The 26,291-nt window shown below is 44.4% G+C and overlaps 1 protein-coding gene across 3 annotated transcripts in view; it reads left to right on the top strand.

Moving 5' to 3' along the window:
• SRGAP2 (SLIT-ROBO Rho GTPase activating protein 2) overlaps positions 1-26,291 on the top strand; it is a 125,534-nt gene that overhangs the window by 18,830 nt on the left and 80,413 nt on the right. For all 3 annotated transcript variants that reach the window (XM_063178085.1, XM_063178084.1, XM_063178086.1), the window contains exon 3: positions 21,267-21,459. In XM_063178085.1, the coding sequence (XP_063034155.1) occupies positions 21,267-21,459 (193 nt within the window). The remainder of the gene's footprint in view (positions 1-21,266; positions 21,460-26,291) is intronic.

Genomic DNA, 26,291 nt, shown 5'->3' with positions numbered 1-26,291 from the left:
TGGATTTCCTTGGAAGTCACAGAGGTTAGCTGGTGGTGTTTTGTTCTTGGAAAGCAGGCTGCTGATTTCTGTGAGATTTGCTGTGTGGGTTTGTGATTCATGCAGTACCTGTTGTATCAGTGCAGGAATGATGCTGGATCGGTGGGATTTTAATAATTCCAGGTAATTCAGGAAGTTCAATGGAAAATTGACCCCTCATTATTTCAAACCCCAGCAGTGTGCCGGAGGAGCACCTGAATGAGCTCTGTGCAGCCCCTGGCCAGGTAATTCAATGGAAAATTCAGGTAATTCAGTGGAAAATCACTGGATTGTGGCTCAGTGCAGGCACACTTGGTATGTATTTACTGTGAGAGGATAACTTCACTGTGCATCTCTGTCCTGTAAATCTCTGTGCCTTTATCTATCAGGGACTGTCTTTAAAACCTTACCCAGGCTGGAAATGGAGGTGTGCTGGAGGGAACTCCAGCCAGCTCCTGTTGGGAAGGTGGCACTTCATGGTCTGGGTGACACAGTGGGGATTGGTCACAGCTGTGGCCGTGATATTTTCTGAAAAATCCCTTTGCCAGCATTTTTCTCCTGAGAAGCTGAGAGGCCTCAGGAACAAAATGTGAACAATAATTATCTGCTGCTGTGGAATGCAACAGGTGCATCTGTGGTTGGTTGTTTCTAATTAAGGGACAATCACAGTCTGGCTGTCTCGCACTCTCTGGTCAGTCACAAGATTTTATTATCATTCCTTTCGATTAGTTTCAAGCCTTCTGATGAAATCCTTTCTTCTATTCTTTTAGTATAGCTTTAATATATAATTTTTAAAATATAATATACATATTATATATATAATATATACTATATACACTATATATACTATATATAATATGTATAATATATAATATATATTATATAATATATAATAAATATAATATATATTGTACATGTTATATATGATAAAATAATAATAAAACAAAACAATATAATATATAATATAATAATAATATATAATAAAATAATAAAATAATAAAAATCGCAAAATAATAAAATAATACCTCAAAAAATAATATAATCATAAAATAATTCCAGAACTCCACGTTCTGAAACATGGAGTCAAGGTTTCTCATCTCTCCCCTCGTCCTGGGACCCACAAACACCACCACGCACAGCCTGGACTGTGATCCTGGAGGTGTTTGATGTTTTTTCCAGGCTGTGTGATGCTGTGAGGAGCTGGCTCATGGATGTGCTCTTGTCCTCCGCAGCTCCCCACACCTGCCCCGCTGTTTTCCCCTCAGCCACTTTTTCCTCTCCCGTTGTTTTTTTAATCGCAAACTCCACCCCGCGCCCGGCGGGCAGCGCTTCAAAATCCACAATCTCAAGGCTGCCTCGGCTCTTACTTCCCAGCCAGGGCTGACATCTGAGGAGAAGCTGTTTGAGGCTGTAAATAGCCCTGGCAGGGAGGTGGACAGCAGCACACAATGTGGCCGTGGGGCTCCGGGCTATTCTTAGCGGACAATGGCCGGAATGAAAAGCTGCAGCACGCCGGGGCCATTGTGTGCTCTGATGTTTTTAATTCTGGGCCCTTCAGGACCTTCTCCTCTCATTGGAGACCTCTCGCTGTTTTTTCTGTCCTGGGGAGAGTGGAGGTTCTGAAGGGAAATGAGAGGAGACCCCAGAGTGCCTCGTGTGTCGTTGACGCAGTTTTGAAAAGAGGGAACTGAAACTTCCCCCGGGAAAGAATTTTCTGTTTGTTCTATTTTGAGTGTGTTGTGAAATCAAGGAAAGGACGAGCTGATATTAAATGGAAATTGAGGTGGTTGTGGATGCTGCAGCACTGATTAACTCCATTTTTCACTTGCTTGGTGCCACTCCACCAGCGCGGTTCAGTCCCTAGAAAACACCACTAAAAACAAATAAAAATCCAAAATTCTGAGAGTCACAGAAGCCCAGACTGGTTTGGGTTGGAAGGGACCTTAAAGCCCATCTTGTTTAAAGGGAAGAGACCTTAAACCCCATGGACAGGGGTTTAAAGGGACATTTCAGGTTTAAATTGGGGTTTCTCAAAGCCACTGGGACAGGAGGAAATTAAAGCACATATAACCCAGAGAGTGCCACACTCCCAATGTGTGTGCTGCTGTGGGGAGCGTGTCCATCAGGCAGTTTTTGGGTTGGAGGATGGTATCTGAAATCCTCTCTACAAAGGACAGGTGGGAGCAGCAGTTTCTCTCCCAGCTTTATTTTTAAGGGCAGAGCTTTCTGCAGGGAAGCTGCCACATGCTTCTGCTTCCAGCGGCTGCCACAGGGGAAGCAGCTGCTGTCACCAGGCACCTCCAGCCCTTCCTCTGCAGAGTTTGAGGAAGATGATTTGCATTGCTGAGTGCTGTGGCTGATGCAAACTGCGAGTGTGGAGCTGTTTGTGTGAGCCCAGTGCTGGTGCCCATCATCTGCAAGGCTGCTCAGTGTCAGCGTGCCTAAAAATGAAGATTTTCAAGTTGGGCTGAGGTGGGGAAGTGGGGAGGATCAGGCTGTCTTCAGACTGATTGGCTTGACTTCCTTCCCATGCTGTGGTTTCTTAGCTACAACGGAGGAGATTAGAAGCTGGACATCCTGTTCTAGGGAGGTTTTACCCCTCTGGCTTGCAGTCTGGCTCACTTGGATGCAGGAATGCTGCAAGGATGGATGCCTTGTGCTTATCTCGTTAATTCCCAGTCCAGCACAGAGCACACTTCCAGCCGGGCTGTGCCAAGTGTAACATCAGCAGTGTGCTCTGAAATGCAAGGGGTTTCCTTCAAATTCATTTGAGTCTCCCCTGGCTGCTGCAGAGTGTGTAATTCTGGAGTTCAAAGCTTGCACACCAACTGCAGGGTATGTAATTCAGGACTTAAGCTTGCACACCAACTCTGTCTTGGTGCAGAGTGTGTAATTCAGGAGTTCAAAGTTTGCACACCAACTGTCTTGGTGCAGGGTTTGTAATTCAGAATATTAAACCTTGTACACCAACTCTGCCCTGCTGCAAGCGTGTAATTCAAGACTTCAAATCCTGCGCACTGTCCTGCTCCTGTGTGTGTAATTCAGTACTTTAAATCTTGCACACCAACTCTGTCCTGCTGCAGGACAGGAGTGCAGGAGTGTGTAATTCAAGACTTTAAAGCTTGCACGCCAAATGAAGGATGTGTAATTCAGGATTTTAAAGCTTGCACACTGATTGCAGAGTGTGTAATTCAGGACTTTGGAGCTTGCACACCAACTGCAGAATGTGTAATTCAGGATTTTAAAGCTTGCACACCAACTCTGCCTTGCATCAGAGTGTGTAATTCAGGACTTTAACTTAGCACACGGACTCTGTCCTGCTGCAAGCATGTAATTCAAGACTTTAAATCCTGCACACTGTCCTGCTCCTGTATGTGTAATTCAGGATTTTAAACTTTGCACACCAACTGCAGAGTGTGTAATTCAGGACTTTAAAGCTTGCACACCAACTCTGTCTTGCTGCAGATCCTCTGTACTTGCTGTGTAATCCATGTTCTTTGAGCAGATGACTGTGTCCAGGCTTTGTTGGGTTTTTTTTAAACCATGATTTTATTCCTTTTTAATTACAGCATCCTCTGCAGATGTTGGAGTGTCATAAAAATGAAATGTGGAAACGAATGCAGAGTTGTCATGGCTTGCTCCAGATTCTGGGCAGTAATTAAGCTGTCGGGGAGTAGTGGAAAGTTTGTCTGCTTTATCTGTCTGTCCTTTGGCAAAATGACCTCTGGGCTTGTTAATGGGAAAGGCAAATGTGCAATGAGCTGGATGCAGTGCCTTGGCTGGATCAGCGTGTCTGCTCTGGCAGATAAAGGATAAAAACTCCCCTGCATCATCAAATACAAGATTTTGGGGGTTATTTCATAGCTGGAGCGATTGCCGTTGGGGAAAATTGAGGTAGAAAGGAGCAAGAATACTGGGTATATAAATATACAATATATATTGGGGTATATATATATATATATATATATATATATATATATATATATATATATAAATATATATATATAATATACCATATATATTGGGGTGTATATATATATAAAATATACACACACATATATATAAATATACACTGTATATATATATATACACACACCAATATATATATTGGTATATTTATATATACATATATAAAAATATAAAAAATATATATTGGTGTATATATTATATATATATATAATATATATATATAGGTGTGTATAAAAATATAAATAAATATACCATATATTGATGTGTATATATATATATATATATATATATATATATATATATATATATATATAAATATAAATCAAAATATGTACATATGTACATACCATATATTGGTGTGTATATATATATATAGGTGTATATATATTTATATACTGGGTATATAAATGGCAAAAATCTGGGTATTTTTCTGGTTGGTAGGAGGGAGCAGTGGCAGGGTGGATTGCTGGTGTAACTGGGAAAAGCAGCTGGAGAAAGTCCAGAATTGGCTGAAGGGGCACAGGAACAGCTCTCAAAGCTCTCAGAGCTCCTTTGGTGCCTCTGCAGACTCTGCAGGACTTGGGGCTGCCTGGAACCCCCAGCGAATTGAATTTAGGATTTTATAGCTGGGAAAGCTGGAAGGTAAAAAGATAAGCCATAAGTGGATCCCAGAAGGATCCACGTTTCCTCCCCTCTGTCTGCTTTTAAAGATTTTCCTGGCTGTCTCTAACACGTTCTGCAGATCATTTTGTGTAATCCTGTCTGGCAATTTGTTTCAAGATGTTGAGTTTTGTGTTTTTTTAAAGCTCTTGTCTGAATGTTTTGTCCAGATGGTCTCAGTGTGAGTCAGACTGGAAGGTGCAGTGGCTTGCTTTGATAAGGTTACTCTCTCTGTTTGGAGAGCTGATGGCTTTATAGGAGTGAAAAATCAGATCTCTCATGTTAATGGGGAATTAACCATGCAGGCTTTAAAAAACAAAAATAGGAGCGGAGCAGCTGAAGCTTTCACTGCTCATTTCCCTCTGTAAGTTATTCTGATGTTCCTGTGAAAGTGTTGGATTTTAAGTGGTGATAACAAATCCATCTGTGCTGGCTCTTCACAGGAATGTCTCCCACGGTAAAGGTCCACCACCATGAGAATTTACAAATGTCACTCACAGCTTAATGGCATCAGTGATTTATGCACCTAACGAGCACTAAGAGCTAATGAAATGTCGTGTATTGATAATTCATAACTCAGCCATGCCAATAACTGCATTCCCTAAGTTATCTGAGATGTTGTCAGCACGTAAATCAAATTTGAGTCAGTTTTATTGAAAGTTACACGTGTAACTTTATCAATGGAGGTTTTACTACACCATTTATTTGTGTGCTCAGTATTGTTGAGATAATATTTGTTTATACCTTCCTGACAGAGGCTTTGGTTAAGCATAGATATATATTTCCAACAAAACGCTGTATTATTTTTGGTGTATTGATAAGATTGAGAAGCGTGGATATTTCAGCGTTGGTTGGATCTCTGGAGGAAGTTTCAGTTTTATTTCTCAAGGAGGATGGAGGAGCTTCTCTCACGAAGCTGACCCTGACTTTGCACAGGATCCATCCCTGTGATTTCTGCTCTCTCCCTGCTGAACGCTGGGGCTGCTTGGCTTTTTTGGGTGTGTTGTTTTCAGTCCCTGCTCCCTGGAGCAGCACAAACATTCCCCGTGCTGCTGTTTAATGTTGATTTTGGCTGGGTTTGTCCCCAGCTGGGTCAGGGGCTCCTGTGCCACATGGCTGAGGCTTCAAATGCTCAGGGTAAATAAGTCACACCCTTTGCACTCCCTGGGTTATGTGTGCTTGAATTTCCTGCCGTCCCAGTGGCTTTGAGAAATCCCAATTTATGTCAATTTAAACACCTACCCATGAACAAGATGGGCTTTAAGGTCCCTTCCAACCCAAACCAGTCTGGGCTTCTGTGACTCTCAGAATTTTGGATTTTTATTTGTTTTTAGTGGTGTTTTCTAGGGACTGAACCGTGCTGGTGGAGTGGCACCAAGCAATGAAAAATTGAGTTAATCAGGGCTCAGGTCAAGCTTGACCTGTGCAGAGGAGACCCAAACCAGTGCCAGGCTCAGCCTGCTTGGAAATGCAGGAAATTGTGCTTAATTTCAGAGAAAACTGTGTTCATTTTGTTACCCTGCTGATGCTGGGAAAATCCAGATTAATGCCTGGATCTGTCTCATACTCTGGCTTCAAATTATTATTTTATTTATACAAATATATATAAAATATGGGGATTTTTGTTCCCTTCCACACCTAGTGCATTGCTGCAGTTTGTGTGGTGGATTGCACCCTAATTTCTTTGGAAAAAGCTTTTGTTTGGAAACTAGGTGATTTTCCCCCAGGGGAACTAAGATGGGATCAGAGAGGAAAAGGGAAAAAAAATCAGATTTAGACTTTAAATTTATTGTAGAAATTGCTACTGCACAAAGACTGGGCAGAACCCTGTGTACCTTCCAACCATTGCGTGTAGTAAAGTCCTTTATTGAACCTTGAGTCATTTATTGTAAATGCTGGAGCAATAGAAATGGTTTCTAAATGATAAAGCACACACGTGTGTGTGTGTAAAAAGGAGGACCTGAATTTTAATGTCAGTTCTTTGACAAAGGCTTATGAAAAATCAGCATCTCCTTGTTCTTGCTCTGCTCTAAGCTGTGCTGATTAATGGGTGTTGCTGTAGCTGACAATGAACTGATAGAAAAATGATGATTCACATAATTCGAGCTTTGCAGGCTCTGTCAAATATTCATTTCTTCCTTTACAAGAGGTGCTGGGGAGTAAAATGTGAGTTCTTTTTGAGACAGCAGTGCTGCACTTATAAAGCTGAATATTTACACCTGAAGGAATTAAATAGAAAATCCTGCTTGGGACAGCTTTGCTTTCATTGAGTATTCCTGCTGTAAACTCATTTTAAATGTGAACAGACTCAGAGAGCAACAGGGAGACTGGAACACTTTTTTTTAACATAATTGTGTTTTGTGGTTTCCAATTAGGCTCCTGTCTGGCTTTTAGGTGTGTTACATCTGAATTAAAACAATGCTCCAATTTGATTTCTCATGCAGACAGTTAAGACTGATTTATCAGGGACTCTCCTGCCAGCTGGAAGAGGCACGGCTTTGATTTTATGGGGTGTTTTAATGGCAGGTGTTGGTGGGGAAAATGAGAGGCTGCTCTGGAGGAGAGCAGCTCTGTCATCACTGTCCACTGGTACCCTGGGCAAACAGCCTGGCCCTTTTTGATGTTGTTCAAGTCAGCTGTGAAGTGTCTGCAATGATGCTCATTATTCACCTCCCCTGGAATGCTCAGGGTTAATTAATAGCCCTGAAACCCTCCCAGGAACACACACAGGGCCAGGCAGGGAGGCTCTCTGTGTATTTGACTCACCCCGTCGGCTCCTGGGGACAGTCTGTGTCCTCCTCCTCCATGGGCTGAGAGCTTCTCCTGCTGCTCCAGAGGCCAGGAGGAGCCCCAGGAGATCCTTCATGGTTCAGCTGGCCAGGGGCTGCTGGCCTGGGCCAGGCTGGGCTGCTCGGGACAGACCAGGTGGGTTCACCTGAGAGGGACCCAGGGGTGTCCTGGGAAGGGGCTCAATCCCAGGATTTCATTGCAGGATGCCTCTGGAATAAGGGGATTAACCCAAGGTTATCATCCACTCTGGATTTTAAAATGGTCCAGGGGCTGCTCAGGACAGACCAGGTGGGTTTACCTGAACAGGATCCAGGGAAGGGGCTTCAATCCCAGGATTTCATTGCTGGATGCCTCTGGAATAGGTGGATTAACCCAAGGTTATCATCCACTCTTATATAATTACTGGATTTTAAAATGGTCCAGGGGCTGCTCAGGACAGGCCAGGTGGGTTCACCTGAGAGAGGGACCCAGGGGTGTCCTGAGAAGGGGCTCAATCCCAGGATTTCATTGCAGGATGCCTCTGGAATGAGGGGATTAACCCAAGGTTATCATCCAGTCATATAATTACTGGATTTTGATAGGGTCCAGGGAATGCTGGGCTGCTCAGGACAGACCAGGTGGGTTCACCTGAACAGGATCCAGGGATGGGGCTTCAATTCCAGGATTTCATTGCAGGATGCCTTGGAATTGTGGCACTATAACCCAAGGTTTTTTTCCCCCTGTTACATAATTACTGGGTTTTTCAGATGGTCCAGGGGTTCCTGGGCTGCCCCAGGCTGGGCTGCTCAGGACAGACCAGGTGGGTTCACCTGAGAGAGGGACCCAGGGGTGTCCTGGGAAGGGGCTCAATCCCAGGATTTCATTGCAGGATGCCTCTGGAATGAGGGGATTAACCCAAGGTTATCATCCAGTCATATAATTACTGGATTTTGATAGGGTCCAGGGAATGCTGGGCTGCTCGGGACCAACCAGGTGGGTTCACCTGTAAGGGATCCAGGTGGCACCAGGGAAGGGGATCAATCCCAGGATTTCATTGCAGGATGCCTCTGGAATAGGTGGATTAACCCAAGGTTATCATCCACTCTTATTAATTACTGGATTTTAAAATGGTCCAGGGGCTGCTCAGGACAGACCAGGTGTGTTCACCTGAACAGGACTCAGGGAAGGGGCTTGAAATCCCAGGATTTCATCACAGGATGCCTTGGAATAGTGACTACCCCAAGGTTGTCTTCCCCTCTTGTATAATTACTGGATTTTAAAATAGTCCAGGGGCTGCTGGGCTGCTGAGAACAAACCAGGTCCTGAAAGGGACCAAGGTGGCACCAGGGACGGGGCTTCAATTCCAGGATTTCATTGCAGGATGCCTTGGAATAGTGGCACTATAACCCAAGGTGTTTTTTTCCCCCTGTTACGTAATTACTGGATTTTTCAGATGGTCCAGGGGTTCCTGGGCTGCTCAGGACAGACCAGGTGGGTTCACCTGTAAGGGATCCAGGTGGCACCAGGGAAGGGGATCAATCCCAGGATTTCATTGCAGGATGCCTCTGGAATAAGGGGATTAACCCAAGGTTATCATCCACTCTTTTATAATTACTGGATTTTAAAATGGTCCAGGGGCTGCTCAGGACAGACCAGGTGTGTTCACCTGAACAGGACTCAGGGAAGGGGCTTGAAATCCCAGGATTTCATCACAGGATGCCTTGGAATAGTGACTACCCCAAGGTTGTCTTCCCCTCTTATGTAATTACTGGATTTTAAAATTGTCCAGGGGCTGCTGGGCTGCTGAGAACAAACCAGGTCCTGAAAGGGACCAAGGTGGCACCAGGGACGGGGCTTCAATTCCAGGATTTCATTGCAGGATGCCTTGGAATAGTGGCACTATAACCCAAGGTTTTTTTCCCCCTGTTACATAATTACTGGATTTTTCAGATGGTCCAGGGGTTCCTGGGCTGCTCAGGACAGACCAGGTGGGTTCACCTGAACAGGATCCAGGGAAGGGGCTTGAAATCCCAGAATTTCATTGCAGGATGCCTTGGAATAAGGGGATTAACCCAAGGTTATCATCCACTCTTATATAATTACTGGATTTTAAAATAGTCCAGGGACTGCTCAGGACAGACCAGGTGGGTTTACCTGAACAGGTAAACAAGAGATGCTCATAATTCAGCCATGCCAATAACTGGATTTCCTAACTGTGGAGGCACCAGGTGGCACCAGGGAAGGGGTTTCATTCCCAGGATTTCATTGCAGGATGCCTCTGGAATAGTGGGGCTAATCCAAGGTTATTTTCTCCTATTATGTATTTACTGGATTTTTAGATAGTCCAGGTGCTGCTGGGCTGCTCAGGACCAACCAGGTCCTGGAAGGAACCCAGGTGGCACCAAGGAAGGGTTTTAATTCCCAAGATTTCATTGCAGGATATTCATTGCTGGAATAGTGGGACTACCCCAAGGTTATCATCCACTCTTCAGTAATAACTCAATTTTAAAATGGAGCCTCATCCTATTCTCCTTTGGGTTTTTTTCTACATCTTTAGGAAATATTCCTAAAGAATAAATTGGTAAATTTATTTTTCAATGGCCATTGGTAATTTCATTTTTCAACACCAGGTAAGTTGGTGTTGGTTCTTTTTAGCACAAAGCAAGGGTGAAAATCATCCATTGTGATTAAAAAACCAACCCCACGTGTGTCCGACCTTCCCCTCAGTGCCTGAGCCAGCCCTGGAATTTGGCAGCCTGCTGGAAGTGATTTTGAAATTGAGTTTGCTGTGCTGTGCTCGAGGAGTGTTTACATGTCCCCTTTTGTTCCTCTCCTCATTTCTTTCTCAATCATTTATTCATGTTAACGTGTTAGGTACCAGAGGGGAGAGGGAGGCAGAGAAATCCTGAGGTGAAATTCAATTAGACACCAGCATTAATCATTCTGTTTGTATCTCTAAATATCTGACATAATTCACCAAAGGATTTTCCTTTAATTGAAGAGATTAAGGCATGTAAGTTGCAAATTGCCACTTCTGTTCTGGCAATTTTATTCATTTGACAAATTTACTTGATGTTGCTTTGCATGAAATAATCGTGTGTAAGAGTGACTCTTCAGGTGTTATGAATTGGGAAGAAAAAGTGATTTTTTTTCATATTAATGCTGTTTCTGGGTTCTTGCATCCCAGATTCTTCAGCACTTCCAAACTTTGAGCACCCTTGACAGATAAATAAAAAATTAGAATATCAAATTAACGAAATTTTTGCAGAGGCAGCTGGGAATTGGGTCTGGGGAATTTGGTGCATCCCTGGACTGTTTTGCTGAAGAAATAATTAGGAGTGTGGAGGATTTAATGTGTGTGTGTGTGTGTGTGGGTGCTGTGTTCTCACCTCTGGATGTGCCCGAGTGTGCAGCGCTGGAATGTGGCACTCTGGGCAGCTGAAACTGGGATTCCTGCCGTGAGCTGAGAGCAGGTGGGAAATGCCAGAAACAATGAGCACATTGCACCTTTCTGATGAATAATTCACTTCAGTTTAGGGCTTGTTTCACCCTTGAAATAAACCCCTCACAATGTTTGACACAGCACAGCTGAAAACACTTGGGAGGAGAAATTTTGGAAGGCGAAAGGAGCCCTTGTTTAATTTCTGTTTTAATCAGCAGCAGCAGAGGGAATCTTAACACTTAGGAGGAAGACATTTGTGAGGTTTTAGGATGGAGTTGTGGCTACTAAACAGCTACTACACTGTGGAGCAGAGGGAAGGATGGGGAGGTGAAGGGCTGCAGGCAGAAACTCTCTCTAAAATAAGCCAGGAAAGCACAGCAGAAGCTGCCAGAAGCAGGAGTTGGGAGAAATGTGCCAGAATTGGTTTTAAAATAAAAAAGGATTGGGTTTTTTTTCATTCCCTTAACCCTAAAATCCACCTTTCTGCAGCAGAGATTTGGGGTGAAACAAAACGACAGCCAAATATTTCTGGGCTGTTTTGCAAAGAGTTTTGGCAGCCCTGGCTGGATGCAGGGCTGTGTTTTGGGGAGAGGGAGGTTCCTGAGCACCCTGAGGGGGAAGAACCTCGTCCTGCTGCCATCCAAACCCCCTGACCTTGCACAGGTCGGGATGCCTCTGGAATGGTGGCACTAACCCAAAGTTATTCACTCTTCTGCAATAAATGGATTTTAAAATGGTCCATTTAAAAGATGCCTCTGGAATCGTGGCACTCTAACACTAACCCAAGATTATCATCCACTCTTCTACAAAACTGGATTTTAAAATGGTCCAGGGGCTGCTGGGCTGCTCAGGTGGAGCACCCTGTGGGGAAGAACCTTGTCCTGCTGCCATCCAACCCCCCTTAACCCTCCTCCAGATGGATCCAGCAGCTCCTGCCAGATCAGGATGCCTCTGGAATGGTGGCACTAACCCAAAGTTATCCACCCTTGTACAAAACTGGATTTTAAAATGGTCCAGGGGCTGCTGGGCTGCTCAGGTGGAGCATCCTGTGGGGAAGAACCTTGTCCTTCTTCCATCCAACCCCCTGACCCTGCTGCAGGTGCATCCAGCCCCAGATGCTTCATCCAGCAGCTCCTGCCCAGATCAGGATGCCTCTGGAATGGTGGCACTAACCCAAGGCTGTCATCCACCCTTCTACAAAACTGGATTTTAGAATGGTCCAGGGGCTGCTGGGCTGCTGAGGACCAACCAGGTATAACATCCTGTGGATGAAGAACCTTGTCCTGCTGCCATCCAAACACCCTGATCCTCCTGTAGATGCATCCAGCAGCTCCTGCCCAGAGCAGGGTTCCTCTGGAATGGTGGCATTCTAACACTAACCCAAGGTCATCATCCACTCTTCTACAAAAACTGGATTTTAAAATGGTCCAGGGGCTGCTGGGCTGCTCAGGTGGAGCACCCTGTGGGGAAAAACCTTGTCCTTCTTCTATCCAACCCCCTGACCCTGCTGCAGGTGCATCCAGCATCTCCCCTGGGTTGTTCCCAGCAGAGGAGCTGGAGCTGCACAGGGTCACCACCATCTTCACTCATCTTTTGTCTCCTGGACCTGTTCTGCTGCCTCTTCCTGCTGGGTTTATTGTAGAACAAACAGATTTTTTTTTCCTCTTGAGGGCAAGTGCAGCCTCTCCCTGCACGAAGGAACCCGAGGTGCTTTGTGAGCAGGGCAGCGCCACATTCTTCATTCAAATCTGCTCCTGCTGAGAGGGAAGAGCCCTGGCTGCCTCCCTCCCCACGCCCGGGCAGCTCATGGCTTGCAAATGAATTATTCCCCTGCTTCCTGCAGGCTGTTTCTGTGCTTTTCCCACACTTTTGGGGCACTTGGATTCATTCTTGCACTCTGCTGCTCCATGGGGGTTGATCAGTGCACAGGAACCTTCCCCAAACTGGAGAACTTTTTTATTATTCCTTCATAACTTTGGGGTTTTTTGAGGTTTTTGGGGGTTTTTTTTTGGTGGTGTCCAAGGTGTATGAGTGGTGTCGGTGGGGTTGGAAGTGGAGGGTGATGCTGGGGCTGCTGGAGGAGCAGGATGAGTTAAACTTCCCTTCCTTGCAGTGTGACCCTTGTGCAACACCCGCTGGAAATCCCCACTCCAGCCCTCCCTGCCAGACAGGATCCAGAAACGTCTCACATTTTTATATTTTAGTCATAACCAACCTTGGTTTTGTGAGAAATCAGGAGGAATTTGGTTGAAAATGCGTCCAGCACATGCTTAGCTTCACTCCTTGCTGTGTTTACTCTCTGTAGTTGTGAATAACTGGGAGCACATCTCCAGCTCCCTTCACTCAGAACACCTTTTATTCTTTTTTTTTAATCTTTTTTTTGTGATTAACACAGGTTTGAGGGAAGAATCTTTTATTTCTGAGCACTAGGAGAGTGTGATGGAAAATACCATTTGAGTTTGGTGCTTCAGGGAGACTTGGTTTGCCCTGGCCAGAAGCAGAAAGGGAACTAAAGCAGGAAAAAAACCCCTTTGTATTAAAAATATTCACTAAATTTTTTGCCATCTGTACAGTGTTGGCATTTTCACCCTGCAGGAGTGGAAACCATTGAAATAACTATGAAAAAGTTGTTTGGAGAAAATTTTATTCCAGGCCCAAAGCAATTCTTGCCTCCCAGGGCCACACAGCACTCAGGGTGCTTATTACAGCAGCAAAGAGTTACAAGGAGTTTTTTAGTTCAAATTATTCTCTGAATATTGAGAATATGAACTGGAGGATGTGTGTGTATGTGTGTGTCATTTTTGATTGCAGTAATAGTCCATGTGTCAAAATGACTTTTAAATTGTCTATTCTGTAATTCCGTGCTGCAAAACAGTGATAAAATGTAGTTTTACCACTTGCCCGTGGTGTTTTTTTCCAGCATTCAAAAATTGGGAAAGCATAAGCAGAGCTTTGCCTGAGGTTTTTTAAATTTTGGCTTGATGTCAGCTGGGGGAAAACCTTTAACTGAGCACAGACAATCCTAAAATAGCTGTGAAACTTCCTGGAGAGGAGGAGCTGCAATGCTCCTGCTGTTTGCACGTGGGTATTTGAAATGTATCGATAAACTTTTATTTCTTTTGAATAAACAGTTGTAAAACCTAAAAATAGATTATTATTACCTCATGTACTCAAACACACTCCCCTTATCAGGTTTGTTTGGGGGAGTTGCTCACGTTCTGCTGTTGGAATTAGGGCCATGAATCCCTGCCCAGGGGAATTTAATCTGAATTTCTGCTTTTAAACATCCTCCCCCAAAGTCAACAGCAAGGGGCTGTGTTTTGATGATAGCAAAGGGGACCTTCATTAGACAGAAAAAAAAATATTTAATTTGAGTACTGGATGGATTAAATACCTTGGCAACTTTGTCAGCGTGGTTAATTGCAGAATTTTGAGCATCTTTTAAAAGGTCTGAAGCCTCACATCAAGTTTGCAGTCTGGGAATACGGGATGAGTGGTGTGTTTGGGGCTTTTTTTGGTGCGGATGTGGGAAACCAATGTCCAGGTTGGCTGTGGGGTTTTTTAAATGGGATTTTTAAGGTGAAATTCTTTAAAGTTATAAATTTTCCAGGTACCAGCTGTGCTGGAGGCATCATTCTGGTTTTTTGGTGTGGATATGGGAAACCAATGTCCAGGCTGGCTGTGGGATTTATTAAAATGGGATTTTGAAAATGGAATTCTTTAAAGTTATACATTTTCCAGGTGCCAGCTGTGCTGGAGGCATCACCCAGGGCATCACCCTGTTTTTTTGGTGTGGATATGGCAAACCAATGTCCAGGTTGGCTGTGGGTTTTTTTAAATGGGATTTTTAAGGTGAAATTCTTTAAAGTTACACATTTTCCAGGTGCCAGCTGTGCTGGAGACATCACCCAGGGTGTCACCCTGTTTTTTTTTTGGTATGGATATGGGAAATCAATGTCCAGGCTGGCTGTGGGATTTATTAAAATGGCATTTTTAAAGTGGGATTCTTTAAAGTTATAAATTTTCCAGCTGTGCTGGAGGCATCACTCAGGGCATCATTCTGTTTTTTGGTGTGGATATGGGAAACTAACGTCCATCTAGCTGTGTTGTTTTTTTTTTTTTTTTTTTAATGGGATTTTTAAATGGAACTCTTTAAAGTTATAAATTTTCCAGGGAGGCAGCACCCAGGGCAGATGCAGCAGCTCCTGCGAGTGGCACTTGTGTGGTGCCTGGAAAAGCTGGGAGGGAGCCCCAGGTAATTATAATGCACATATATTAGGGTGTAGGTGAGGAAATAAAAGCTGAATGTCCTCAGTTCTTCCCTGAGACCGAGACCAGCCTTAATTTTTGCTTTTGAGCACGTCTGGCGTCCTTTCACTTCATTAATGCAAATCTCCCAGCGCTCGTCTTGCACCTCAAAACAATTTCATCAATCTCTGCTGGAAAGAATTTCAGCTCCCAACACCTCCAGCTCTGTTTATATATTTATAACTACAAAGGGATTCTTGTCAGTTTGTGTTACCCTTCGCTCTCATTTCTCAAATGGAGTATCTGGCTGTAGAAGGAATATTTACCTTTTCCAGGGCTTACAGTGGTTGTGAACCTGAATCTCCCTCCTGGCTCTGCTCTTAAACAAAAGGCTGCATTTCCTCCTCTTATATCATTTTCACTTCAAAGCCAAGCTTTTAGATTACCAGGGAGATTTTTTTGAAGGCTGTGATGATCAACAGCTTTTGGCTGGTGACACAGCTTGTTCCCTGGAATTCTGGCTGTTAATATATAAAGGCTTTTCAAAGTCATTAAACCTCCCAGCCACGTTGGGGTGCCTGGGCTGGGCCTGTCATTAGTCACAGCCCTGTTTGTAATCATGTACCAATAAAAATAGTCAGAAGTACCAAGTCCTTCACTCTTGGAGTGCAGCCTCTCATATGTGATGGCAGGAGAAATGTGAATAATTTAGTGATGTGGTAAGAACATGTCAAAATATGTGATTCAGTGCATTCTCTGCAAGTTGCTTGTATATTTAAACAGTTATTGCTTTTACTCACAAGTTGTGTTGGATGGTTTTAACTTTTGGAAGCTGAATGGAGTGTTGGCTTTAAACCTAGCTGTCGTTTTTAGTTTGACCTACATGGAGTCTCCAAAAGCGGATGCCCAGACATCTCATTCTGATGTTCAGCACAAGAACTGTGTGGCAGCTCCCAGGAGATGGGGACTGAAAAAGGACGAGGCACAAGATCTGAAATCACAGCTCCAGCTTTGAAGTGGAGATTTAGTTCATTTTGCCTTTTCTTGCCTTTCCTGTGCTGCGGGAAGCCTGAGGGATGAGCCTGTGTTAGGCTGGGTGTGCAGTTTAGGGTGGTTCCTCCTTAGTCAGGGCTACCTGAGCCACACAGCCCTGCTGGCTGCCACCTTCCCAGGCTGTCCCCTGTCCCCTGGCCATGCTGAGGGTCCCCTGGGTTGGGGACAGCTGCAGGGCCACCAGGCACAGCTGGCTCTGGAGCTGGGCTCTGCCCGCTGCAGCACATCCGTGTGGGTGAGAGCTTTGCTCTTTCATCTGAGGCTTGGTGGTTCTGTTGTGCTGCCATCCCACTCCTTTCCCAAGCTTGTCATCTTTTTATGCAGCGTGGCACTCGGGATGGGGCGGGGAAAGCTTTCCCTTGCTTGGGAAAGCAGGGATGCAGGAGATGGGGGAGATACTGAGCGCAGCTCGTGCCTCCTCCTGGTGCCCCGTGCTGCCAGCCTGTGATTCACCCTGCTGCCATCCAGCCAGGGCAGTTCCAGCTTATCCCTGGTGAGAGCTGAAACCCTTCCTAGGGAGGGACATGAACCCTTCCTTGGGTTTCAGCTTCCCTCCCATGATCCTGCTCAGGGCAGGGATGTTGTTGGAGTCCAGGCTCTAAGGTTACCCTTTCTTAGGTCACTGTGTGACCTATGGGGGAATAAACAAGTTGCTACAGAAGACTTTGTTCCATATTCCAACTTTATATGATGTTTAAGCCTTAAAAAGTCAAGTTTGGGAATTTCAGAAGGTGGATGTTGGGTGCTGTAGCAGTGCAAGGTGCAGTCCCAGGCACTGTGGATATTCCCCTGCTCCAGGTGGAATTGTTTGATGAAATTCCTGCCAGCAGCTCTGCAGAACTCTGCTGTGTTTGGTGGAGTTTGAGGATGCTGAGGATCATGGAATGCTTTGGGATGGAAGGGAGCTTAAAGCTCATGTCATTCTCCTGTGCAAGGGCACCTTCCAGGTTGTTCCAAGCTCCATCCAACCTGGCCTTGAACACTTCCAGGGATGGGCAGCCACAGCCTCTGGGTGGGGAATGGCAAATGGAAGTAAAATACAGAAGGCAGAGGATCCTTCCTTACCCTCTAAATTTGTTATAAACTGGACCTGTCTCCTGCGTGCTCCATGGAATGTTGAAAAGGATCAAAGGCAAGTCATGCAACTGCCCAGGATTATACAACAGTCTGTCCCTTGGTGACCCAGGTGACTTTATGATCTGGTGATGGAAATGAATAAATGATTTGTTTGAGGTGGATGGAAAATTTTCTGTGGCCACTGAGGATGTTTGAATTATGTAGAGTTGTCAGCCACGCGAGTTTGAAATACAGTAGAGAGAATTCAGTGATACAGGGCAAGGCTTACAATAAGAATACCTGGTGTTTAATCCTAATTTTTCCACTGGCATCTTGACCTTGAATTCAGTGTGTGCTTATTCACCTCCAGGCCCTTGAACAGAATCTTCAGGAGGTTGTTTCTTGTCTTCAGCCATCACAGTGGGTGGGATTGCCAAGCTGTAAAGGAAGGGAGGGGGAAAGGCTTTTTTGGTGTTTAAAGTGGCTGTTAACCTAATAACCTGTGCAAATTAAAAGATGCAGAAGCAGTGGATTGGGGGCTGGAGTGCTTGTTGTGACTGGAGACATGAAAAGGTCCCGTGTAATTCGGTGACCCTCGGGTTAGAGCACGCACGGCCCCGACGCTGCCGGGGGATGTGCTCGGAGCAGGCCCGAAAAAAAAAATCCCTTCTGCTTGTGTAAGCAGTGGGAAAACAAGCAGACACTTTATACTCGGGAAGGCCCAGTAAGCCTCAGGAAATTCCTGCATTCTTGATTTTATTTTGTGGCACAGGGCTGCGGGGTGTGTGTTTGAAAGATGAGCAAGGTTGCCTCGCTCGGGCCCAGCGCCGCGGCCTCGATAAGCCAGGGCTGAATGGTTCATTGTTTCCTGAGGGAGCCCGATCAGCTGTCACTGCTCCCCTCCAAAACACTGCCTTTATTTATAAAGAAAAGTGCTGAGATTGCCTTTCACACTGGAGGAGAAGCTGCTGGTTCTCCGTTCTGTTCAGTCAGAGAGCTGTGTGTGGAGTGTCCCACCTCCAGAGCCAAGAGCTTGACCTGCCTTGGGATTTTCTGATTAAAACACTCGTGCTCTGATCTTCTTGTCTTTCAGAGCTGCTGGTTTTTTGGAAGTGGTCCTTTGTAGTTGTAATTTTGCTCCAGAAGGTGGTTTTCCAATTGAGAACATCATGGGCAATGTCCAGTTGTTCCCCTCATAAAAATCCTTTAATTGAGGCACCGAGGAGGGTGGGTGGTCATTCCATGAATCTGCCATTCCATGATCTGCCTGAATCTTCTATTTCACATCCCTAGCCCAATCCTCTTCTCTAACAAGGTGTCTGCTGCTAAGAAGGTGGCTGACTTCCGAAAAATTGCTGAAATGCGCAAATAAAAACACCACAGTCAAAATTTGCTGCATTTGAATCCTGACTCTCTTAATGTGCTTAGCAGAACACACCAGCTCTGCGCAGGTATTTTCTTTCAATGAGTCCTCAACTTCCTAAAATTAGTGTCTTTAGTCCAGTAGCTTCTGGAAACAGAGTTGTTTCTGTGTTGGAAACATCCCTTTTGGTGGGGAAAGGGTGGAGGAGGAAACCCAAAGGGAGGAAGAGCTTTCTGATGCTTCTTGTGTTGAAGGATGTTCCTTTTTGAGTGTCAGGTTACGGATCAGGAGAACTGAGTGACTGCAGCAAGGAAACAACAACTCCCCGGCAGTTTTGGTGCTGTTATCACCTCCGTGGCTTTAAAAAGTTGAAATGGCAAAGCCTGAGGTGGGATGGAGGTGTCTGGTTTGCATTTATTTCCCTGGTTAAACTTGTTACTGGTGCAGAGCCTTGCAAATCCTTGAGGGGGTTTGTGGCTGGGGCTCGAGCTGAGTGTGTGCAGCGCATTTTGGGCATCAGCAGCAAAGTTTTACAGAAGTGCTGCCAGGTCTGATGTGTGTGTGAGCATCCCAGTGGCCCTGCCAGTCCTGAAACACCAGCTGGGATGGGGCAAGCAACAAAGGCAGCTCAAAAGCAAAGGGATCTCCAGCTTTGGGGTAAATAATTGCAGCATGCACATTTCACCTGCTGTGGCTCATGCTTCCCTGCACATCCATGGTTGGATTCCTTGTGGATTTGTCTCTTCCTGGGGTGACCCCACACTCTTCCCACCTGAGCTGGGGCATCCCTGAGCCTGGGGAAGCAGCAGAGCTGGAGTGGTTTTGGTTAAAGAAGTGCACAGGCAGCTCAGATTGATGTATTTGCCTGTAGCTGTGTTTCCTGATGAAGAAACACAGGTTTTCTGGGTTTTAAGATTTTCTCCTGGGGGAAAAAAAATAAACCTGACCAGTTTTGCCCCCATATTACAGCGTTGACTCCTCCCTTTCAACAACCTTGCTGGCTGTATTTCCTCCTTGCAGCAAAAGCCCCTGGGTACCACAGGCTGAGAAGTTTGCAGTGACCAAATTCAGTGCTAATCAAGGTCATCTTCAAGCTTGGAAACCCCACATTTGTTCAGATTAATTTTTTTTTCTTTTTTTTCTTTTTGGCAAGCCTGACTGGGAGCTGTGTTTTCCTACATGTGGTTTGGGTTTTGGAATCCCTAAAATAAAGATGCGGGGTTTTGTTCAGGGCAAATCCCAAATTCCTTAAAACTGTTCCCGCAGATGTGAGCACGATCCGAGGCAACTGATCCTGGGAGTGCATGGCAGGAATGAAACCATGGAGGTCCAGATGGTTTTTTTTTTCTTTTTATTTCCTGGGCAAAGGGACAAACTCACAGAGGAGCCAAGCTGCTCTCTGTGATTTTCTGTATTTCAGGAATCAGTGGTGAAGTTGTTGATTTTTAAAAAAATTTGGTTTGGGAAATGCTTCCTCCTCTCCTTCCCTTGCAGTGATGGAGCTGTGGGCGCCTGCAGTCGCAGAGTGGAGGTGTGAGGGAAGCTGTGAAACCTGAAATTTTATTGAAACCTGAAATTTTATTGCTGGTTCTGGGCTCAGCCTGGAACAACACATCTTGGAAAAGCTTTGGAGGGAGCAGCGCTCGCAGTCAGGCCATGGCAAATCTCTGCAGTTTCACTGCTCAAAGACCTTTAGATGAAAGGGCATATTTTATTGATTTCATGTTGAGTTTATTGCCTGTGTAAAAGCCAAATAGCCTCTGCTGGCTGCATCACTGAATATTTCTGCATTTTTAGGCTGCGACTGCCACACTTCTGCTGTGTTTTCTTGCCCTGTTTGAGTGTGAGTGAGTCATTTTACTATTCTGTCCCTCAAATTCAGGATTAGTGGGATAAGGAGAACACGTGGCTAATGGGAGAAGCTTTTTCATGTTTTTAAAATACTTGAAAACAGTTTGTAAAATGCTGTGTTAACATAGAGACATTCATAATAATTATGCAGTGATTATTATGAACGTGCATTAATAATTAATTATGGTATTAGCACCTATATCTGTGTGCTTTATGGGGTCCTTAGATGGAAATACGTTACTTGCAGATATTTTAAAAGGAAAAGGAGCCTTCCTGGAGATGATTCCCTAATGGGAAGTGCTCTGGTGTTGGCTCTCCAGAGGGGTTTCTTCATCTCTTTCATGGCTTGGTTTATAATGAGCTGCACAGCTGGAGGCTCAGGAACAAACTGAATAATCTGAATTTGGTGCCTTTGGGGAGTGCCCCAGAATGTGCAATGTCTTGTTTCTGCATCAGGAGCAGTTTGCAGAGGAATTTGATAGAAATTCCCTGAAGTGGTTTGCTGAGCTGACGTGGGGGATTGCAGCATTCAGTCCTTTTTCCAGACTGAGATTCAGTACATTTTTAGGCAGTGACCACTCGTTCCCCATGCCAAAAATGCACTTGACACTTGTAACTGATGCACTTTTCAGCAACAAAGCTTTGCTGTGCAGGGTTTGGGATGGATTTCCTTGCAATTGCACCCCCAGTCATTTTCTGCCTGCACATAATCACCACAAGGGAGCCTGGCTGACACCAATGAAGGAACACATTTTTAAATTATGTTTTCTGGAGAATTGTGATGGTGTTTTCTGTGATGGGACTGTGTTTGACCTGCAGTGCTTTTCTTTGTTGCAGAGATCCGTGCCCAGTTGGTAGAGCAGCTGAAATGCCTTGACCAGCAGTGTGAGCTTCGGGTCCAGTTACTGCAGGACTTGCAGGATTTCTTCCGCAAGAAGGCAGAGATTGAGATGGATTACTCCAGGAATTTGGAGAAGTTGGCTGAGAGATTCCTGGCTAAAACTAGGAGCACCAAAGACCAGCAATTCAAGTAGAGTATTTCCCTTTTGTTTCTGCCTTTTTTTTTTTTTTCCTGCTGTAGATTTGATTGCAAGGACAGGAATGGAAAAGAGAGTTGTTTGAGTGAATATAGGCACCAGCACTGAATTGCAGAGCCAAAATTTCCCCAGGTTTGTGTTGGACACAGAAGCCATTCCCTGCTTTTAGGTGCTCATTGATATCAGTAATTCCTGCTAGGTTGTGTGTTGTCAGTAGGGAATGGGATGTAAGAACTGGAATGTGCAGAAAAGGAGTAATTTTTTGGGAGAGGTGGGCAAAGCTGCGTGCCAGATCTGATGGACAGGATTTCCTTCAGTGTCAGTGGCTTTGGTTTTCTGAAGGGAAGCTGTTCCCAATCTGTTCCTTGCTGTCAGCTCTCCGTTTTTGGGATCCCACACACGCTCTGTGTGGGAGTTGTGTTGCAGCTCTGCTACTATCACTTCAAACAGCAGGGAAATAAGGCCAGCAGCACTTCCAGAGCGAGCTGTGCCACTGTGGGTGGGGGAATCCCTGGATACCGAGCTGGGGGGACTCAATAAAAACCCGAACGTGCCCTTACTGACAATCTCTGACTCTGCTGCTTGAAACATCATTTACAGCTGGGTCTGGCTGTGCTGATGGTTGTTGGTTCTTCCTCAGTTCTCGGAGTTGGGGGGACTGATTGTGAAAAACACCAATCACTTGTTTTTAAAATTCTAGAAGTTTAATAGTAATAAAATGGTTATAAAAATAGTAACACAATTAGAGTAGTAATAATTTGGGCAGTTTGGATTAGGACAATATGAGACAATAGAAACAAAGAGTTATGGACGTCCAGGTGCCTTTGTCTGGGCAGCACGAGCCTGAAAAAGGACCCAAGTTAACAGAGGATTAACCCTTATAAGCAACAGCCTGTTGCATATTCATACACTTCATACATGATGCATAAATTCCATTCAAACCCAGGATTCTGTCTGGGCAGTGTCAGCTTCTTCCTCTGAATCCTGACAGCACCTTCGAGGCGGGAAGAAGTTCATTCTCCTGATAATGGGGCAATAAATTCTCTTTCTCTGAAAGATTCAGGTGTCCTGTGGCTGCTATCTCAGTGCGAGTCCTTTCTTTAAAAAAAGTCTCCTACATAGCATCGTTTCTATTTTAACATTTTGTTATAACCTAAAGCTATATCTAACACACTACTTAAGAGAATTAATACAGCGTCACTTTCTAACACAACACATATAATGTTCATTTGAATATTTGCAAAAAGCCAGTCATAAAATACATGCATTTTCCACACTGATGCAGGTGGAACCTGGTTTAATGGGTTCACGTCCTCTTGATTCTGCTTTTCCCAGGGGAAGGGGCTGCAGGAGGGGCTGTGGGGGTGAGCCCAGCCCATGCTCCCCATGTGGGCAGTGCTCAGCCTTGTTGGGCTGTGTTGTCAGGGCAGCAGCTGAGGAAAACAAGGAGCAGCAGCAGCCTTGGGATCTGAATCATTTCTGAGATCTGAGAGGATCCATCTGGGCCCGCTCCCACCCCAATGCAGCGTCACTTTTTGCATTGTTTGGGTCGGGACGTTCTCCCTGTGTTTGTGCTGTGCTGTTGCTGTGTTTGGAGGGATGTGGGGATACAGCAGCTTCCCGTTTCCAGCAGCAGCTCTCTCTGTGGAAGCCATTAAGGAGGCACCATTTTAGTTTCCTGTCTGCACAGCTTTGATGTCATTCACTGGGGTTGTCATTTAGAGCACACGTTGTGCTGTGTGCTCAGGAAAGCCTGGCTCCAGAGCAGAGTGTGGGGAAGAGTTGTTCTGCACATGCATGGACCTGTCAGAGTCGACCCTTTCCTTTCCTTTCCTTTCCTTTCCTTTCCTTTCCTTTCCTTTCCTTTCCTTTCCTTTCCTTTCCTTTCCTTTCCTTTCCTTTCCTTTCCTTTCCTTTCCTTTCCTTTCCTTTCCTTTCCTTTCCTTTCCTTTCCTTTCCTTTCCTTTCCTTTCCTTTCCTTTCCTTTCCTTTCCTTCCCTTCCCTTCCCTTCCCTTCCCTTCCCTTCCCTTCCCTTCCCTTCCCTTCCCTTCCCTTCCCTTCCCTTCCCTTCCCTTCCCTTCCCTTCCCTTCCCTTCCCTTCCCTTCCCTTCCCTTCCCTTCCCTTCCCTTCCCTTCCCTTCCCTTCCCTTCCCTTCCCTTCCCTTCCCTTCCCTTCCCTTCCCTCTTTCCCCTTTTTCCTTTCCCTTTCCCCCTTTTTTTTCCTTTCTTTTTCCTTTTTTAGAAAGAAAGTGTTGTTACAGCTATAAACACTGCACATCCTGCAGGTGCCTTTAAGATGACACCAATAGAGATGATGTCTAGATTACAATTTTCCTCTGCAGTATGATGGATGTTCTCAGTTGATTTTGTTGTTACTTCTGGTGAAAATTGAGGTGATTTTCTCTGTATTACATGATATGAAACAACCCATCAGAAACACTTCTGTATTCAGCTTGAGAAAGTGGCATGGAACTTCTTCTTGGGGATTTAGAATGAATTTATGACGTGGAAGTTTTGACTGGAGTTGAACAGAACCCTGCAGGATTTACAGAGGGCTGGTGTTGCTTGGGCTCCTGATTTCTCTTACTTTACCAGCAGATTGCCAGAATAATGCCTTGCTCTTGGAATATGGCATCCCTGCAAGGCCTGAGCCATAAATACACAAATTAATTTGGTCAAGGGTTGGAATGAGTGAGCAATAACACAATGTCTAAGGCTGCTGGGTGTGTGGGCAGTGTTGGCCAGCAGTGGCACAGGTCAGGCTGGCCAGGCAGCACTCAGGACAGTGCCACGATGCCACAGGGATCCTTAGGGAACAATTCTGTTGTACCCACCTGTCCCCAGTGCTGCCCTGCCCGAATCACAGGGACCGTCCTGGCTGGCATCTCCTGTGGAGATGCTGGAGCTGGAATCCCATTGGGAGCCCCCCATTTGATCAAAACCAGCCATCAGCTCCCTGCCCCTCAGGATTACAGTCTGGGACAGGAGCCTGCTCTGTAATTGCCTGGCTCTGACCCTATAAATACCCCATAATAGCCTGCTCTCCCAGAACTGGTAATTATGGCAGGAGGTACCGTATCATTGCCTGCCTGCTCCCCGTGGCACATCCCCTTTTAGATCTCCTGACACGGAAATCTGTCAGGCAGCCACCCTGTAATTTGCATTTTCCTGCTCTGCAGCTCATGTGGGATTGCCCACTTGCTCCCACTGTGTTCCTACAAGGGAATGCTCCCCAGGGCAGGAGGATTTGGGCTGAGCCCTGGGATTGGAGTGTGTGGGTTCCTCCATGCTGGGGAGAGCACAGGCTTCAAAGAGAGAGCAGAATGGGAGGTTCCCAAAGCCCAGGGAGGTTTATTTTATTTTATTTTATTTTATTTTATTTTATTTTATTTTATTTTATTTTATTTTATTTTATTTTATTTTATTTTATTTTATTTTATTTTATTTTATTTTATTTTATTTTTTAAATTTTACTTATTTTATTTTTTTATATTTAATTTTTTAAAATTTTATTTCTTTTAAATTTGATTTGATTTTTTATTTTATTTTAGTTTTTATATTTATTTATTTTTTAAAAATTTTTTACTTTAAATTATTTTTATTTTTCTTTATTTTATTTTATTTTATTTTATTTTATTTTATTTTATTTTATTTTATTTTATTTTATTTTATTTTATTTTATTTTATTTTATTTTTTATTTTATTTTATTTTATTTTTATTTTTTATTTTTAAATTTTATTTTATTTTATTTATTTTATTTTTATTTTTATTTTATTTTTATTTTATTTATTTTTCCCCCCGCTGTAGATTTGTTTGGACAGGAATGGAAAAGAGAATTATTAGAGTGAGTGTGGGCACCAGCACCGCTCTGAATTCCAGAGCCAAACATTCTCCAAGCTTGTGTTGGACACAGAAACCATTCCCTGCTCTGGGTGCTCATTGATGTCAGTAATTCCTGCTGGGTTCTGTGTTGTTAATGGGGAATGGGATGTAAGAATTGGAATGTACAAAAGGAGGCCCAAATCTTGTAACTGTGGCTGCTGCAGGAGCTTGTTTGTCCCAGGTTTGGTACCTGAGGTGTAAATCAGAGCATCCATCTCACAGGTGACTCTTGGCTCTGGGGGTGACTTTTAGCCCCCCAAAAAATGACTCTGTCCCTCTGCACTCAGACCCTGAGACCTCCAACCCCAGCCTTCACTTCTCTTATTTTGTATAATTTTTGTCCTGGAGGCATTTGCCTGTTCAGATCATCAATATGAAAACCATGGCAAATCTTGAGTGATTGCTTTTGAGGGAAAAAATGAAAAAAAAAAAAAAAAGAAAAAAAAGAAGACAATGCTACAATGCTATTTTAAGGCCACATTTTAAATCAAGCTAATATTTGGAAGCAGGATCCTGAGGAGCAATTGTCAGCTGGAGAGCTGAATGTCCAGGATATCCCAGCATGAAATTCAGATGCCTTTCTGGCAGCCTTTGCCTTGAAGTAGAAGATGAAGAATAAGTCTGGCAACCTTCAGGCTGAGCACTTGTAAACAACAGATGTTCATAACTGGAATCTTTTGGAAGAGAAGGGCAGGGAGCAGCATGGATGTCCATGCTTGTAATTCTCAAAATTTGCACTTAACACTGAGCTGTGTCAGGGAAAATCAGATGTGAGGTTGAATGAGCAGCTTGCAGAGAAATTCAGCTTTAATTTTCCTAGAAGTAAAATAATTTCTATAAAGCAGGGTTGGTGCAGGTTGTGAGGGAGGAATTGACAAAAGCATTTGAGTCACGTGGGCTTCACTTACATTATTATTATTAATAATAATAAACATTGTTAT

The sequence above is a fragment of the Melospiza melodia genome, chromosome 28, assembly GCF_035770615.1.
Source record: "Melospiza melodia melodia isolate bMelMel2 chromosome 28, bMelMel2.pri, whole genome shotgun sequence".
Taxonomy (NCBI): Eukaryota; Metazoa; Chordata; class Aves; order Passeriformes; family Passerellidae; genus Melospiza; species Melospiza melodia.
This window is presented reverse-complemented; position numbering and strand designations above follow the sequence as displayed.